This window comes from Strix aluco, chromosome 5 (genome assembly GCF_031877795.1).
Source record: "Strix aluco isolate bStrAlu1 chromosome 5, bStrAlu1.hap1, whole genome shotgun sequence".
Lineage (NCBI taxonomy): Eukaryota > Metazoa > Chordata > Aves > Strigiformes > Strigidae > Strix > Strix aluco.
In genome coordinates, this window is record NC_133935.1 from 46,231,465 (window position 1) to 46,250,465 (window position 19,001).

Here is a 19,001-nt window from a genome sequence, read left to right on the forward strand (position 1 = left end):
CTCTGCTCCTGTTACAGGAACCAGCATCCTGCATCTTCCAAAAGCAGAGAAAAAGCACTTTAATGAAAGTTTCTGCCCTTTTTTGTCTCATTCGAAACATTCTTCTATCTCCATCTATTCGAGGTCCTCACTCATTTTCAGTTCTTGTTCTGAATATATTTACATTTAATAATTTTCCTTGAACAAATGGTAGATTTCCACAGTAAAGAAGATGCATCTATCTAGCATTGGCCATGAGCTGAACTACAGCTATCCGGACGAGCTGTCATTTTCTGTTTCTGGAAAATCCTAGCACATCACTCATGCAGCTATGGAGTGATGGGACTAACGTCATATTATTTTGGGGTGGGTGCAGCTGTGATGCTCTACATGGGAAGCTGTGTAAGGTCCCCCCTTCCCTATAACCTAGCAGTTGTGCTAAAGGAAGGCTGGAGCCCGGCACCTGCTGACTGCCCCACGCCTGACTGCTCACTCCACTTCTCACTTTTCTTTGGAAGCTGCAACAGCAACTTTGTGCTTTGCAAGTGTGAGTTCATTTGAGGGGTTTCCAAAGCACCCTGCAGCTCTTCCAACTTGCTCAGACTTGGAGTCTCCTTGCATGACAGCCTTTTGAAATGGCCACAAATATGTTTTCTTGCTTCCCATTCATGTATTAAATACTCATCTCAACGATGAAATGCTTGCCCGGGTCTCTCTTAATGAACAAGTGTCAGATGTTTAGCACCAGTAGACTTTACTGCTCAAAGGCACAGGCTTCTTGGAGCTCCTCTCAGTCATTTCCAGCTCTGTCTGACTGAAAGTAATGGGGAGGGGGGCGAGGGAAAGGAAGAGGCTGTTCCTGTCAATGGGATTCCAGCTGGTTTGTATATAAAATCTTTCCAGGACACCCAAAATGCTTCATTCACCAGTTGGACATCATATTCTAAATAAAACCAATTATTGGTTGACATCTACAACCCTGCTGAGATATGTGATAATGATGCCCCTTGTCTGCAAAGACAAACACACACATTCTCCCCACAGCGTGCAGCCAAGCGGCCCTCGCCAGCCTCGGCGGCGGAAGAATGCACCCCTATTCCCCGCCACTTTCTCTCTCTGCCTGCCCGCCCTGGCAAGCCAAGCCCGTGAGAATACCCTGGCATAACTTCCTGGCAAGAACCACCATTTTTATGCTGCTTTTGGGCAAACTTCAATGACTCATCTTGTATTCACGCTCATTTATGGTTGGCTTTTTTTTTTTTTTCTTCTAATGTTCTGATCTGCCAAGCTGCAAGCAGTTTGCTTAACAATGTGCAATGCTTGGAGAACAGATGGGCTCTTTTCTTCTGGCTGGTGGCATGCAAAAATGAAATTTTATCAATCAAACTTCAGTCTGTGACATTTTATTTGAAATGGTTATTTCAACAGCTACTTTGCTACCCACCAGCTCTGTTGTATTTCCTTCTGCATCAGATACAACTTTACGACAAATTCAGTGTTCAGCAGCCAGCAGTCTGTGTTGCAGCTGTACCTCACACAAGATCATCTCAAATTGCCCTCCTGTACAAACACATACTTACAGAAAGTTCCTGACCTTAAAATTTTACAGTTCAGGCAAGGAAATTGGTTGGTCAATCTTAGTAGCAGATCTGGTAATGGATACCCAGGTCCTCAAGCTCACTGTAGACTACACTGTCTAGCTCCCCTTTGCCAGGGCTGGTGCAAACTCACCATTATTTAACCTATGAACTCCACTTAAACCCAGACAAAACATTTGGGGGAAATAAGGGTTTGCTTTTCCATATGCCATTTCATGCACAGCTGACCAAAAAGATGAGTAGCAGGAGAAGGAATGCTTCACTCTCTGCTGTTTCACTTGTTCGGAGACTGCCTTTCTAGAGGGTTTTCAGTGAAACTTTGCTTGCTACCATTAGGAAATAAACAGCTCGCTCAAATGCACAGTGCTCACCTCCACAAAATACTGAGGGGAACAGCTAAAATCAGAGCTAGCCTAGGATATCATAACTACTCAGAAAGTCAGATCTGGGACAGCTGTGGTGACTGTATCCATATGCTCAGTCCAAAGTGCTCTGGAAGCCTTTATTACCATCTGTGTAGGAACAGGTTCAGTCCTTGGATGATTGAAAGACTGATTTTCCTGTAGGTAAAAGAAAATGGATATAACAGCTTGGACATTCCCATACGGAGCTGGTGGATCTCGGCTTCTTGAGGCTGTTGATGACTGGCACAGTGCTTGCCTAGAGCAAGATCAGCACACGGACATGCTAGGCTTTCGCAAGCTTTAAAGATGGATTAAAGCAGAATATTCACAAAGGCTAATTAAGCAACAGCAGCTGCTCTTCGCAGGTCAGTCTGTAGGCAGTGGAACAAGGCAAGCTCCCGTGGGAGCGACTCAGAGCACCTCCCTGTATTAAACTCTTGTTCTGAATCACCTCCTGGGACAGCCTCTGCTCCCATTACGGATGGCCCCCTCCACCATTTCACATCACTTGCCTTTCCAGCTGGGTCCCCTGGGCTCCTCTGCTGCCAGTGGGAATCAGGGCCAGGGGAAATTGCTGTAAAATCTATTGTGGGTGGAAGGATAAGCATGTTGTAAATTACTTCACAGATTCAAACGGGGTTTGATCTTCACAATTATGAAACACAGCTTGCTAAATTCAAGGTTTTGAAAACCACTGCTAATATTTTAAAGTGAAAAACAATAACCATATGGGATTTAGCAAGTCACAAGCCAGGTTATGATGAGCCTCTTGGTTTGTCAGTTCCCAGCTGCTACTTTGATAAATCACTGGGGGATTTCCTTGCTGGCTGAGTTGCTGGCTATCCTGGGGTGAATACAGTGAACAAGAAGTTTTGTATTAGATTTTACGGGCTGGAGCCTTCAGCGCTCCAAGTCCCCTCTGAACTACATGAATGTGAACCAAGGACAAATGGACTCCACTGAATCCTCGCATTTATGGGGATAGAGCTTCCCATGGGCACAAAACTGGTGGAGACACTGTTTCAGCTGCAGATTTCAGACACGCATCCTCTGGCACAGAGAGGTAGGAGGAAGGGAGATATGTGGGAATAGGGCTCCTCTGCACCCCATTCCCTGCCTGCTGGTTTCCTCTGAGCCTGAGTTATGACTGCAGCAGAAGCTGCAGGCTTATAGCTGTTCTTACTACTCCTAGGGCCAGCTGGCCATCACCTACAGATACACATAAGCACATTTACTGATATATACATCTAACCAGGACAAGAACTGAGGTCTTATGTGCTCTCTGGCACAGAAAGCGTGAGAGTGTTTCAGGGTGAGCCAGCCCATTGCTATCATGCCCTTCACCCAAGACTTACCAGACTTTGCCCCTGGAGCACCTGGTGCCGTCAGCAGCCGTGAGCTCGCCTGCACAGCTCGGCCAAACTCAGCGTGAAGAGCAGTCGTGCAGTTGGCTGTGCGAAGCTCTGTATCTCGAAATTAATTTGCCTGTGGTTCTGCTGACACCTTCTGATTATGCTGCTCTCCCAGTAAAATAAAGGGCGTGCTGAAATCAATTTCCCAATCCCTACTCCACTGCAGATAGAAGACAAAAGACATATTGCTAATTAAAATGTTCTTATCTGCTGGAAAGCAGTTTGTAGGATTGATCTGAATAAAACTGATGATGCAGCCCACTCAGATCACTGGGAAATGACCTCTCTATTATGAAGTCCCAGAATAACACAGCAAAGCAATCTTGATTTCCTAAAATCTGTCAAAGGAAGAAATTCTCAGTTAGTTACAGCATATAATATGGATACTCCTGAAATGTCCTCTGCTTAATGAACAGCTGATATTAGCTAACCTCGTGGAAATAAGAGAGAATTAGTACCAGCTGCAAAATGCATTCACTGGATAGTGAAACTGGCAGTTGGTATTATGCCTGCTATAAATATTTTTAATTAAAAATTGTTTTCTGTCTCTTCAATTGGTATAATAGCGATGATGCTTACTGAGAGTTACTGAAGATGTAATAGGATTCCCCTTCGTGTATAGCAGAGCTATTTATTCTGCTGTAATATTGCTATAGTGGAAAACTGCATAATAATGTCCGGATTCTAGTACAAGAGAAAAATAGACCTAGGGAGTGTTTTATCTGTGTGTTTCAGAATAACATACACAAGCATTGTTATGAATTCCTAAAGAAAAGCCGTGCTCAAACTCCGGTTGCTCTGGCATGACTTTAAAATTATTTTAACAACCTTTTTTTTGGAAATTCCAGCTTCAATCCACAGCCCCGCGGTGCCGTACACCTTTGAGAAAGGGTCTGCTCTTTGCAAGTTTACAGGGAGCAGCACAGCAGATCCCCTTCTGCTGCTCTGGCAGTGCCCTGGCACGGGGCTGTATCAGTGAGGATGGGGGCTTGTGGACACTTCTCCTGACCTGATTCGGAAAGCAGCAGCTCCTTTCCCTGTGGTTCCCCAGGTACGCACTGCAGAGGGGCTGGGAGAGGCAGTGGCAGAGGGGACCCTGTGATGCTGCCGCAGATCTGAGCCTGTGGGGTCCCGGTCCCCACGTGGTGCTCTCCTGCAACAGCTATCCACGGGTGACAAGGACACCTTTGGGGAGCTGAGAGCCATTAGACCAGCTCTGCCCTGGCAGGCACAGCCTGTTAGGCATTACCTAAATAGGATGGGTACTGAGACAGCTGGAGAAATCTCCGTTAGCTGTCCCTGCTGGGCCTTTGGGAACGTGTGATTGCTCTCCGCGCTATGTGGGAGACTTTCTAAAGCAGATGGGAGTGATCACTTTCGAATCCCTGCTTGACTCTCCCCCTCTCTGAGGCTTTGGACCAATATTCTGATATAGGCATTTCCTCCCACTGCCTTCCTCAGCCCCCTGCCTTCCTCCTCCCCAGCTTCCGATACACCTACCCCTGACCAGCACTTGCCTTCAGTCTCCCGCTTTTCTTCTCCTGTGTGTAACTTGGAGGGCCTGGCACAGCTTGTGATGGTGTGGTGATTGCTTTCTGACAACTCCCAGAGGCTCAAGTCAAGACAAAAGCCTCATTCTGTCAGTCACTGTATGAATACATGATTAGGCACGTGCCCAGCTCCAAAGACCTTTTGATCTAAACATGCTGCTTTGATTTCATAATGATACTAAATTCCTGTCCCAGTTTGTCTCTCGTTCCTCTCTTGTCCCCAAATTGACAGGAATTTCATTGCAAGCCTTTCCCCAGACAAAACTATCATCTTTCTTACCCATTGGTTCTTCCTTCTTATCCTGTGTTCTTCCTTGTGCCAAACATTATCTTTGCTTTGCTTTTCCAGCTAGACCTTTCAGATGCTTTTATGGTTTGCAGTCCTCTCATTTTCCAGCTCCCTGTTCCTCTTAGGGTTCATCACATGCTTTCCTCTCTGCTCTCTTTCAAGAGGAAGCTTTTGCTCTCACAAACTCAGCTATCCCTTAGCTGAGCTGAATTTATGATGGCCACTCTTCTTTATTTTTTCATGTCTGACTTCACAAGTGTCTTCATGGTAGCTACTTCTGAAAGCTTTGCTATTGGGTCAGTGACATTCTTCTTTATTTCTTGCAAAATCTTCCTCCTGTCTTTCCAGCCTCAAAGTATGAATAGATATCTGACTGCGTGTTTGCTTTTTTTCTAACCCCACTAACAGTGAAGGGGAGTTGTTATTCGTCCATCATGTCCTTGTAGTAAGATGCAGATTTGTTATCTGGTGAAAAGATAGCTCAAAGGATAGAAATTAGCATATGATCCTGTGACAATACAGTAAGTCTCTTTCTTTCTTTTGAAATTCATGGTTTTGACTTCCACTTACCTCTTCTCACTTATGATGAATTCTGCCTGCTTGGGAATTCCCTAGCTCTCCACGAAGAAGGCAGCAGCACCACTGCGGTGTGGTTCTTGCCTGACAAGCTTTGTGATGGGCACCATTACCTTCATCTATCAGCACCTCTGCAGATCACTGGACTTGACAGCAAAGATGAGAACAAAACAAAACCAGAGAAGTGACTTACACCACTGCCCAGAGAGAGAGAGAGGGAGAGGGAGGAGGAGAGGGGAAAGAAAAATGAAGACCATAACCCCATCCGCCTGAGGGCACAGAGGTCATGTTAGCCAGATGGGGAATGAATCAAAAGGGACTTTTCTGGAGGTGGCTGGGCAGGGGGAGCTTCTGTTTTATTATTTTAATTCTGCTAGGCTACCTCCCAGTGCTGGATCACTCAAAGACATGATTTTGTTCCGATAATGAAAGAACTCTATATTAACAGAAAAAGGACAACACATTTGTGGTTATTTTTTCTCCATCCAGTCCAATTAATAGATTTTGGAGGATAGTTTGAAGTATATTTTGCTCATTTGAGAGGTTTTGTAAGAATTAGCTGATAATATAAGAGCCAGTCACACCAGAAGCTCTCGCTTGCCTGTGGGCCTGTTTCCTGCCCTCTTGTAAACTAAAAGAATTAAGAACACCCTAAGCCAAGATAAATTTAAAATACAATTCTCCAGATATTTGAATCAAAAGGCAGTATTGATTATTTAATTATGTAGAAATGATCCAGATGCTGAGCATTTACTACAGATTAATGACTGTCCCAAAGCAGTTAATGGCCCTTCTTGCTGTCATCAAAACAAGCTGCTTATTAATCCCTGGAAAATGGCTTGCATAACAATCATAACCTGCTGTTAAAAGTTTATAAATAGATAAAAGTGTCACATGGATTTAAGAGTGCTGAGGCTGAATGGGATCTGTGTGGTGTTTCTAGTGAATGAATGCCATATGCATGAGCTCATCTGATTGCTTGAATTATCACAAAATCCCAAGTTGCTCTTTTGGATTGGAAAATGGCATGCAAGAAAGTGCCAAGTGGCTGGAATCCTATCTACTGACTGGGAAATAATTATTTCGCTGCATAATAAAGAGGCACCTTCACTCTAACAGCAGTGCTTTGCCCTTTTTATCATATAGCCTGAAATGCATGCAAGGAAGCCTGTGTGGTTGTGCTGTTTCATTCCTTCGCTTTATTTTAACAGGAAAAAATGCTTGCACGTATATGCACACACAGAACTGACCCAGGTCCCCCCAAAGCCCAGCAATGGGTTCAGCAGGCATAGGAGTCTTGCTAGGCTGGGATCTGTATATTCAGACAACGGTCTTCAAAGGAGCCCTTTGCAGCTGGGTATCTCCATCCCATACTGGGCTGTTACAACAATGACGACGGTACACACTGCCAGTGAAAGCTGCTTGCAGAAAACACGTTGTCTCTTGGTGCTGGCAGAGCTGGGAGGGCACGCAGACCCCAGGAGCCAGGGCGGTTGAGGGCAGGGAATAGCAGCGGCATTGCATGCCACCGGCCCTGCAGTAGCTGTGCCCCACCACCACACTGGCACTCACTCTGCCCCTCCTGCCTAGGAGCTCAGGTGCCAAACCAGCAGGGGGGGGGGACCCCGCTCCTGCGGGGCCGCAGCATCCCCGTCACGGCACAGCCCAGCCGGAGTCACCTAGACACCAGCTGTCAGTCCCCCGGCCCTCAGCAGCCGCTGTTCCCCCGGCTAGCTGTCCTCACCCTGCCAGACGAGCGGTGGCTGGTTATTGCATTTGAGCAGTGACTAATAAAAATGATATAAACATGCTGTTGTCTGGAGCCTGAGAAGGCTGCCCGGAGGAGCAGAGTGGGTCTGTGGGAGCATCCTGTCCCGGCCAGGAATTAGGGAAGTGGCTTTCTCATATCCGACCAGACCACAGATCCCAAGGTAAGAGAAAAGATGAAAAAATACTGTCTCCTTCAAAGAATCAGACAGAAGAGGATATGAGGGACCTCCCTGAATCACAGCTTCCAAGTCTGTTAGCATGACTGCCTCCGTTTCCTATTATTTTTAGTGGACCTGTCTTGATTGGGCAAAGGTACACTTCAGTGTTGTGCTGCACCAGCGAGGGTTATCCATCCTTTGAATCAGAGAAGCTGGATGCCACAAGGTGTCAGTGTCTTGCCCCCTTACCCTGAGCAGCTCTTTCTTTCTCCAGCACAGAGGCTTGGGGAGCTCCATGACCCCCATGCAACAGCAGCTGGTGCAGGGGATGGGGTGCAAGAAATGAGCAGGCACATGAGTGCTCTGTCACTGCCTCTGCAGAGGCATGAGATGTATACCCAGAGCAGGCCTGAGAGGTCTGTAGGTTGATGAAAAAGGTGGTGTATCTCACCAGAGACCTTTCCTCTGACCTTGAAAACTGCTCATAGCCAGCACTACTACAAAGATCCTCGGCTGTGCCACCTCCTCGCCACACCTCTCCCTTGGGGTCCCTCTTCTCTCTCCCTGAAGCCTGTAATTTGTCTTCACACTCTTGACTCTCCATGGTCTGCAGCCTCTCTACTTCTCCCATCTCATCCCAGCCAGGATGCTGATTCCCACTGCCGAATGCTGCCAGCATGCCCCTTCCACAGCCCACTCCTGTGATTTTTTGGTGGGTTGCATCCTACTCATAGGAGGAGTCAGGCTATAAGCAAGTGCTGAACTAAACAAATTATCCTCCCTCAAACTCTTCCCAACTCTGCTTTGCTGCACTTCCACAACACTTGGCCAGTTTTCAGCAAGACATATGCCATGCACTTCATGCGCTACCTTCCCGAGAAGAAAACGCCTCCTCGAGCCCCCCCAGCCCTGCCGTCGCATCCACCGGGTGCCGCCCAGGCAGGACCCCCGTCCTGTGCTCAAAGGCTGCGCAGCACAGAGGGATACCAACCCAGAAGACTTCTGTGTCCAAGAGCTGAGAGAAGCAAATTTGCCACCCTGTGCTCGCCCAGGGGCACCTGCACCTTTCTGTCAGTCGCCTACAGCATCCACAGCCGGGTGCCAGGCGAGGCAGGAGCAGGGCCCCGGCCTCTCCACGCACGGCAGGGCTGCGCGGGCAGAGGGGAGCACGGTGCCCATGGCTTCCATCTCTCCCTATCTCCTCCCTCAAGCAGAAACCCCAGCCGGGGCTGCAGTTCCGTTTGGGATGCTCCACTCAGCGCGGCGGTCACTGCCATCTAGCGGGACCGGGGATGGGTAACCAACCACCCCAAACGGCCGGAGCGACCCACCAGCACCCCTCTGCTGCGGGGCCTCCCCGATTCCCCTTCCCGCTTTTTTCCCTTTTGTCCTCAGAGCAGAAGGTGAATACTCGATGTGCCATTTCGGAGCAGAGATGGTGCGCACCGCCAAGCCTCTCGCAGCCCCATCAAGGGACATTCTGTCCTTCGCGGGCCCAAGTGCTCCCACAGCGGCCTCCCTGTTCAAAGGATGTGGACAGAGAGAAATTAAAAAAAATGGCTAAAATCATGCATCAGCTCGATGGCAAACTTGCATGCGGAAGGGATCCTGGTGTCCTGTTCATTGTGGGAGATGGTGCTGGCGCAGGGCTGGGAGATGGAGCAGGCTAGGAAAGACAGCAGTCAGATTCAAAGAATAGTTTGGGTGGGTCAAAACTGATTTTTGAATTAATATTTTATTTATGTGTAGATCAGATGATAGGAATATCTTTCTCATCATGATGGTAATTAAACACCGTAGAGTGCAGGCTTTTATGAACAGGTCTGATGAACAGCAGCCAAGGACAACACCGTCCTGCCTCAGAAGTGCAGGTGTTCTAGCTCTTAAAGGTCTCTTCCAGTTTTTCACTCCATTGGCTTTTCATGGTGCCCATAGAAGAGAGTGAAGTAGGCACATTCTTGGTTTTTTTAGTGAAGAAAATGCTCAGTTACAGGTACAGAAAGGAGGAGGAAGGAGGATGCAGAGCATCCCCCAGAGAACCTTAGACTGGGTTATTCAGCTGAATAATTAGGTCTCATCAGGAACACATTCTCTTTAGTTATAAGCACTGAAGCACTTCAAGTATTTACCAATCTACTTCACTGTACATTTTGATGATGCTGGTTCTTTTTTCCTTTACATTGCATAGCAGCAATAGAAAATTCAAAGCTGAAGAACGTGGCTGGAAAAGATGTTTCACGTGCAAGAGGATGAAAGAAAGAAGACACTTGGTATATGCCTCTCACCTCAACTGCGGCATTAAATTTGAGCCCGTGGTTGCAATGGCACAGAGTCCAAGAAGGGCTGTGGAGCCACCCAGGGGAAGTGAGCAAGGTCTCCAGCAGCGTGAGCACCCAACCAGTCCCTGTCGGCTGGAGACAGACCGTGCTGTGTTACACCAGAGCCACTGTCGCCCAGGTGCAAACACACCTTGATATACAGTAACCCTGATGGAGAGCTGGGGGAACTTCCTCTGTTGGCAAGCAGCGAGGACTGTCAGGTAGCCCGCAGTCCCCGCCGCCCGAGGGCCACCGACCGCCACCCACGCAGCAGAGGCCGGCGCTGCCGCTCGCTGTCAGGCAGAGCAGGCACCCCTGCCTCTTCCCACCGGCTTTATTTTCCCTTTTTAACTCCCGGGGATGGACAACCCAGTAGGAGAAGGCGTATTGTTGTGAGCACAAGCAGTAAAGCCACTCTCAAGACCCGAGCAGCCACCGCTCAACCCGTCCGCCCAGCGCCGCCTCACACCGCCACCACCCGCTCCCCTCAGCCCCGCCGAGCCCCGAGACTGCGGCTCCCGGCGTGCACTGCGGCTCCCGGCGTGCACCGCGGCTCCCATCCCCTCCCCATCCGGCGCGCGGCGCTTCCGCCGCCGGGTGAGGGGTGGCGCGCGGGCGGACATGGCGGATCCTCCCCAGGCGGCCGAGGCTGGGCCAAGGCAAAATGAAAAGCAAAAAAACAAAAGCAAAAAGAAAGCGGCGACAGGTGGGAGCAGGGTGAGGGTCCGTGCAGGGCTGATAGCCGGCTCGCCGGGGAAGCCCTCGGGCTGAGGGTCTCCCCCTGGCCGCGGTCTGCTGCCCCGTCCCGGCAGTCCCTCCGGTTTCCGAAAACAGCCCGGGACTAAGGAGCTTGGCCGCGGGTTCGTGTAGGCGGAGAGGCAGCGTGGGGCAGGCGGGCTGCTTCCCGGCTGGCGGCGCTGGGGAGGATAGAGGCGGCGGTTGGGTGCGAGGGGCGCGGTGCCTTGTGGTGGGACCGTCCTCACGGTTCTCTGGTCGCTGCCTCAGCCTGTGTCTTGCTCTTGTGTAATATCCTATCCGCAACGCATATCTCAGTTGTGGAATTATTTTCTTTTTTAAAATAAATTACTTAAAGCAGTAATTTCTTTAAAGTCAGAAGAAATGCAAAACATTCAGCAGAGTATTAACAAAACTTTGTGTCCCTGCTTTCAGTTATTGTTTTGTTTGTACTTAAACGGGGAAGAGATGTAATAATCACTATTGAAAAAGGAGGAAAAAACAACTTTTTTTTTTACCTATAACAGTTGATGAATCTGAACTTCTCACCGTGCCAGATGGATGGAAAGAGCCAGCCTTTACGAGAGAGGATAATCCCAAAGGGCTGCTGGAAGAAAGCAGTTTTGCAACGTTATTCCCGAAGTATAGAGAAGCATACTTGAAAGAGTGCTGGCCACTTGTCCAGAAAGCCTTGAGTGAACATGTACAAATACTTAACAATTGCGATACTATGTTTTACCTTTTGGGAGATACAGGTCTTTCTTGAGCTTATAAAAACAGTGCAAGTTGCTTTTCTGATACTGTATTTGCATATATTTCTACTGTGCTTGCATTTAGAATTGGTAGTATCATTTTCTATTGGCATCAAAATAAGTGAAAGTCTGTGTAGCCAGACTTGCAGTTCTTTACAGATGCTGTCAGCAAAGCTCTCAGCAGCAGCGTCTTGTCATCCAGGCACTGACAACTTTGTTGCGCCTAAATTCAGGGAGAGGAGGGGGGTGGTGTTTGGGGCTGCGTGACACATATATTCCGTCTTTTTTATCTGTCTGTGTGTGAATTTCCTTAATCTGAAAGGCACTTAAGGAAATTTGGAAAATGGATCTGCATTCAGTATGTAGCATTCTATTTGTTACCTTCTTACTGCCAAAGATGAAAGATACAGGATTCTTAGAGATTGATTCACTATTTCTTTTCAAATATTGCAGTTTGTGAACGCAACGCTGGATCTAATTGAAGGAAGCATGACTGTCACTACCACGAAGAAGACTTTTGATCCGTATGCAATCATCAGGGCTAGAGATTTAATAAAACTTCTGGCAAGAAGCGTTCCATTTGAACAGGTCTGTATTAAATCCTGGAAGTTTGTATCAAATTCTATCATAATACTTATAAAATAGTGAATTTTCAAAATGTGGGATTTTCAAGTGAGTCAAGTAAAACAAAATATGTATTTGAAGTAAATATATCTGAAAGTGACATGAGAAGAATAAACTGAAGTATTCTGTTGACTTCTGAATAATACATTTACGTTCAGACAATATTGCCTGCTTCTCGTCTCTTTAGGCAGTTCGTATCCTTCAGGATGATGTTGCATGTGACATCATTAAAATAGGCTCTCTGGTGAGGAAAAGAGACACTTTTATAAAAAGAAGAGGACGACTTCTTGGACCAAAAGGATCTACTCTGAAGGTATTTCCAATAGGTGTAGTAAACAGACAATTCTTAGACCCAAATTTGTGTCACATCTTCAGTTTACACTTAATTTCTTTTTTTGGTGTAGGCTCTGGAACTGTTAACAAACTGTTATATTATGGTGCAAGGCAACACTGTTTCAGCTCTTGGACCCTTCAGTGGGCTAAAAGAGGTAAGGGGAGGCAGATGAGCTGTTTGTGTAGCATACTTCTGTGTCTGGCTCGAGGGCAGACGAGAGGCAAGATCTGGCAGCCTCAGGAGCATTTCACTGATTTTTCAGCTATGTGTTAGTAAGCTACATTTACATGAATGTTCATAGTCATAGCATCTTAGCTGCTGAATTTTGTTTAGACTCAGATCTTTCGGTCTTGGAAGTAAAAAAGCATTTGTGAAATACTGTTTTGGGGTTTTTTCAGCAAGAATTTGTGTATTTCTGGATATGAGGTGTAAGACTGAAAATACTGCACAGTTAATGGTATGTGACATTAAGGAATATCCAGTATGTTTTTTGTAACTATGTAGGAGGAGAATGCTTGTCAAAAGCAAGTTTCTCATGACACCATGAAATCCATGGTAACATGAAAGTAATGTATGTGGGGCATGCTGGAGTGTATTAGAAACATAAAAATATTATTGGTACTTCTGAAGTGCTGTGCCTTCCAGTTAACCATGTGCGTTAGCTTTTTAAATCTACCTACTTTGTGGGGCAGGGCCAAGGAGAGGAAACAAGATAGTATACCTGGTATTTTAATATATATAGACATAAAGAATATGAAATACTTGCTGAGTTTTCTGTTCTTTGTTATTAAATGCAGGTTAGAAAAGTTGTTCTGGACACAATGAAGAATATACATCCCATATATAACATTAAGGTTAGTGTGGTCTGCTGTCCATCTTTATTTACAAGAAAATACTACTTCTGCTCAGAGTTGTATGTTAATAATTTACATGTTTCTATATGGTAATCTATTTTTAAGAATTTCTGTAGTATGCTGCTTTAAAAAACCCCTGACTTTGATAACCTCTGTTTTACCAGGATATGTTGCCATAATATCATTAACAGCATCTGAGAAAACATCAAAGGAAAACTGTGTATAAACTTTCATCCCTTCAGTTGTTTGCTTGATGCTTGCTCATTGAAACTGAGGCACTTTCTCCAGTACAGTCTGTCCCTGTTTTGAGACATATGTATTTTTTTGGTTCTGCTGTTCATAATTAAACCCCTCTACTGTTACTGAAGTGAGAGATGGAAGGTTTGGATGTAACATATTCACTGTAAGAAAGTTTAGTAAAACTTGTAGTTTGGAGCTCTTGGCTACTACTGTAATACTATTTTTTTTAATAACTTCTTTGTGACATTCTGAAGACTTTGATGATCAAAAGGGAATTATCAAAAGATCCTGAACTAAGGTCACAAAGTTGGGAAAGATTTTTGCCTAAGTTCAAGCGGAAGAACTTGAAAAAACGCAAGGAGCCAAAGAAGAAAAATACTAAGAAGGAGTACACACCGTTCCCACCTCCGCAGCCGGAAAGCCAGGTCAGCTGAAACTTTATTTGGTTGTGCAGGAATATACCACTACTTGAAATCGTGTTCTTGCTAACAAGGGGTTATGAGGCCTTTTCTGTCAAATTCTAATTTCCTGATACTATACATCTGGCTCATAATGCATAATTGCTTAAAGATTCTTGATGCTTGTCTCATGCAGATTGATAAAGAATTGGCAAGTGGTGAATACTTCTTGAAAGAAAGACAGAAGAAACGAAAGCAAGTGGAAGAGATAAAGGTAAAGTTCTAACCCACTGCTCAGTTAAAAAGCATTTGGCAGCTGACTTGGAATTCTTTTTTTTTTGGTCCCTTTTGCCCTGCTCTACTGATACTTGACCTTTTTATTGGTAACTTTAGGCAAAGCAAGCAGATGCAATCAAGAAAAGACAAGAAGAAAGAAATAAAGCTTTTATCCCACCAAAGGAAAAGCCAGTTGTGAAAACAAAGAAGGGTAACCATTTTTTTTTTCCTGTTCTAAAACATGCTGTTGATTCCTAGGGTGAGTGATTTTGCAGAGATACAGCTGGAGGAAATAAGAAAGGTCATGTAAAAAATTCCTAGTGGTTAGACCCATGCCTGGAGTTGCCAGGGACAGTAGAAGGATAATGCAGCCCATAATTCTATACCTATAAAATGACAATTCTTTGTAGAACATTTTGCTGATGGAGATACTGGGACGGCCATCTCAATTGGTTGCTCTGGCTACATCAATTTTTGGTTTTTAGTCTTGTAGTGAAGCTGCCATAACTTTTGCATTCAGTTCTGTTCAGGAAAAGAAACCTAAAAGCAGTACTTGAATACTTAAACCGTAAGTAAGTGTTGGCATACGATAGCATATCCTTTCTAAAAGTTAAACCACACTATGTGCAGAGTAAGAACTTGTGTTCTCAGCTGGTTTGGTTTTTTTATGCACTAGAGACACAAGTTTTCGGTTTTCTGGATTCATTGATGATACTACCTATTCATTTGTTGTATTACATATACTATGTATGTTTTGTAGGCTATACTGCCTACATATTATTGCACTATATATTACACAACTTCCTCCGAACTGAAAAGTTCATGTTTCTTGAAAGACATGTGTTCTGCAGCATTTATACAGTACTTCTTTGTGATGGCAGTAAATTTTCAGTGATCCTGCTATTGACTTTACTGTATGTCAAATACTGTGTTTTCTAGCTCCTGTGTGTTTTGACCTGAAATCATTCAGTCTTCCAACAATAATCAACAGCAGTAGTTTGTATGTAGGGAAGAACTGAGAACCAAAGAAGACAGCTGGTACCCACTGTTAGATGTAGGAATTAACTGTGTGAGATAGGAGAGTCAGATCCAAACTCATGACTCATGCCCAAAAGAGGAAATACCATCATCTAGATGAATTTAAGAGTAGGTTATTCATGTTGCTCAGCATTAAGTGTTTAACTTAAGTACTCTGGCGGTCCCTGTAGAAGTCTCTTATAAAGGTCTTCATGCAGGGGTCAGAGATCTGTATCGTATTCCCCCAGCCCACCCTTCCCCGTCCTGTTTCCAAGCATGGCCATTAAGGGATGGCCAAGGAGAGAGTGTAAGGATGTGACAGGCATGCTTGGGATCTTACCACCTTACTTACTTGCAGAAAGACAAAATACCATGAAAGCTTCTCCAGGTATAAGAACTCAATAATTAATTTCTTCGCTTCTTATGTGAGACCAACCAAGCCAATAGGCCTATGTCTAAGAGAGTGTGTCTGTATTAATTTCAGAGGAGTACATCTGTGGTCTGAGGAGTGGGTGACAGTAGCTTGGATGTGTGCCGAGTGTGACGTCTGTATTCGAATGCAGTTGTATAGGATTTTTTATATGACTGTTCTCTGTAGAATTCTGCTGAAAGAAGTTTGTGGATAATAACTAATTTCAACAAAAATGATTATTAGAGTAGTTTATAAAATTGTGAGTGAACATGAGTCCTAACCACTGCCACAGGATGCAGCTTACTGTGTTTATATATGAAGTCATCTTGTAGACTTAAAATTTAGAAAAGGTAAAATTCATGTCTGTTATCTTTGTATTTTTTACTATGTAGCCTCCACTGAGAAAAAAATTGATATCGAAGCCATCAAGGAAAAGGTAAAGAACGCAAAGAAGAAGAAATTAGGAGCACTTCCTGTGGAAGAAGTCAAGTTAAAAATGGCAGCAGATGAAAAGAAAAAAAAGAAAAAAAAGTAATTCACCACCTGAGATGCTCACTTTTCTCCTGCGTTAATGAACATTTTCACACTTGGAAGATTCAAGACTTCTTGCTGTCAGTATAATCTGAACAAGAAAAGACTAGGTAGAAAGGTCATTCTCTTTTCATAAGTACAGTTTAATTAATAGACCTAAAGCAGCTGTGCAGAATTGCCAAGGTTAGTGAAGAAAATCTGTGCTGCTGTTTGACAAAGTAAGAGAGTGTATTTGGATAATATCCATCTGCCTGAAGGGAAGGTTTCGTAATAGAAACATTTAGGAGTTTGATGCAGGATGTTAAACATTAGGGTCAGAGAACTCGGTAGGAGTTTAAGGTTATTCTGTGAAAGACTGCCAGACTATATGCAGCCTCAGTTATGGTGATAACTTTTACAAAACGGGCAAGATTTATTACTATATTATGCTTTTGTTTCTGTAAAAGCTGATTTTTTTGGTGTCTTGTCTTGGTGTTAATAAACTATTTTAATACATTGTTCTTAAATCCTTTAATTAGTCATATAGTGCAGAACCTACATCTTTTCCAGGAAACAAGCTCACAGCTTCATATGAGAATTCTTCAAACCATAATCTTAATTGATGCCATTCATAAATTGTCATTTATTAGGATTACCCTGCAGTCTGTTAGATGGAATGTGATTCAGAGCAAGTGTCTTTCCACATGGAATGTGCTGCAGGGAAAGCATGAAGTCATTATCTTTAAATATATTCTTAATTTATTTCTTGCTTGCAAGAAAGACTTAAGAAATTGTGTTCCTCTTTTTTTTTTTTTTTTTTTTTTGAGGCCCTTCCCCTTTTTTAGAGGAAGTTGAGTTGCCTGAAAAGGCAAATTGTGATGAAATAAAGTTCACCGGAAGAGCAGATGTTACTTATTTCATACATCTGATATTGAAGAAACAAAGGTAATGAGTAGGAGGTGTTAGAGCCACACAATTTCATGGTTGTGTTGGAGTGCTTTTGCCAGGTTCTGGAATTTTGATCACCTTCACATGCAGGGGAAATGATTATGCTAGAACATTGCAGCTCACTGCTTTTAGGTTAGTGACCTTTTAGCTGAATTAGTGAGTGAAAACACAGCCCTTTTATTTATACATGTATAAATAAGAATTTAGAATGTATGTGGTTAAATGACCAGTACGTGTGCAGTGAGAAATAGCTAAAATGCCCTTTAGGGTAGGGGGCAACATTACCCTTAGTGTGCCTTTCAGGTATGTGATCATTTCTTGGCACTTAAGGAAAAAATGGTCTCAATCCTTTTAGGGACTCCATTGTTCATATACGGCAGTTTAATTACTTGTGGAATCGGGAAAATACTACTTCAACAGGTACTTCACTGAGAATATGATAAGTAAGTCACAAACATCCATCTTGGAAAAGCTTTTTAGAAAGATGTTTAGCAGGTGATGGTGTAACAGGGAGACTGAAGTTCAGCACCGGTCAGGTAGTTCAGACCTCTCATGTAGTGAAAGGACTAATTTCAACAGGGGGCACTGCAGTACTTGAGTTTAAATGCCAGTTGTCACAGTGATCCCACGAATGAGTGCTTCAGCAGGAGTCTGCAGAGCTAGAAGCCAGTAAGGAGGAGTCTGTAGCCAGGGAAGGAGCAGGAGTTTATCAGGGGAGGGAGAGTCCTTGGTTCTAATCTGGACTGGACAAAGCCCCTTTCACTGCAGAAGACTGGCCCAGGTGTTCCCCCGTTGTCTAAAAAGTTAAAAACAAGTCTAGGGCTGGTTGCCCTACACTGGTCTTGCAGGCTGGCATTTCATTTCTGGAACCTGGTCTAGCTAAAAGCACCCTACAAAAAGTGTTTTCCAGCAGCATCAGCTAACTGCCTGATCGCCTGAGTTGCAGTGCAGGAAAGCATAGCTCAGCTTGGTGGCAGCCTGGCCTTAAATTATACATACTTTCATGGAAGTTTGCTTTTTTAATTTAGGACCCACAGCTGCAGCATCTATGTAGCTTTTGCATCAAATTCCTACCCATAGTAAAACTTAACAGACTTCAGGAAGACTTCTTCTGTAGTTATGGAGTGAAAAGGCTTTGCATCGTGTTTAATCGCTTTCAGTTGTTGTGGTTGATAGGTTTCAAGGATTGTGGGTTGGACATTTATTTATTTAAACCAGAAAATCAAGAAAGCTTACTCATATTCTTGAGGCAAGTTAAACCAATGGATTTGTGTGCTCAAGAGTCCATATCTGAACAGTAACTGGCTACATGGGCTCATTGTTGGTGTTTTTTGCACCTGTTTTCTGAGAAAATATGGCTATACAGTTTTTATACTTGTATAAAAAGTAAATAATAGAATAATAAAGTGGATTTGGAAGGATGAAAAAGATTTTTTAGTATTTTCAGAACAGCTTGAACTATTGCAAATTATCTCCTTAAACTGATTGTAGAGTTTACAGACTTGCAAAAAAAGTACCTGAAGGCTGTATTTATATATTAGTGTTTTGTGTTTATCGTATGGAATTCATGGGCATATGCCATAAGATAAATGTGGACAACTCAAAGTGGTTTGATCATCCAGAGTTAAATATCTGGATTTTTGTATGTCCTTAAAATGAGATGCAGTACTTGTTTAGCTTTGACTTCTTGACTTCCAGGCTTTTTTGTTTGAAAGATACAATGTTGTAAAGTTTGGGGTTTTCTTCCCCTAAGCCCTAGTGATTTGCAGGTTTTTTTAATGAAGCTTTTTCTGTGGTGTTTCCTTAGAGCTGCTGAAGTATATAGTTAAATGACAGTACTGTGAATT

At 44.2% G+C, this 19,001-nt stretch overlaps 1 protein-coding gene across 1 annotated transcript; it reads left to right on the forward strand.

The window, feature by feature from the left end:
* Window positions 1–10,637: 10,637 nt before the first annotated feature.
* KRR1 (KRR1 small subunit processome component homolog) lies at window positions 10,638–16,733 on the forward strand. Its single transcript, XM_074827208.1, has 10 exons — window positions 10,638–10,760; window positions 11,317–11,492; window positions 11,995–12,129; window positions 12,353–12,478; window positions 12,570–12,653; window positions 13,297–13,353; window positions 13,848–14,018; window positions 14,188–14,265; window positions 14,385–14,478; window positions 16,089–16,733. The coding sequence occupies exons 1-10, from the start codon at window positions 10,676–10,678 to the stop codon at window positions 16,229–16,231; spliced, it is 1,149 nt and encodes a 382-aa protein (XP_074683309.1). The 5' UTR covers window positions 10,638–10,675; the 3' UTR covers window positions 16,232–16,733.
* Window positions 16,734–19,001: the final 2,268 nt, after the last annotated feature.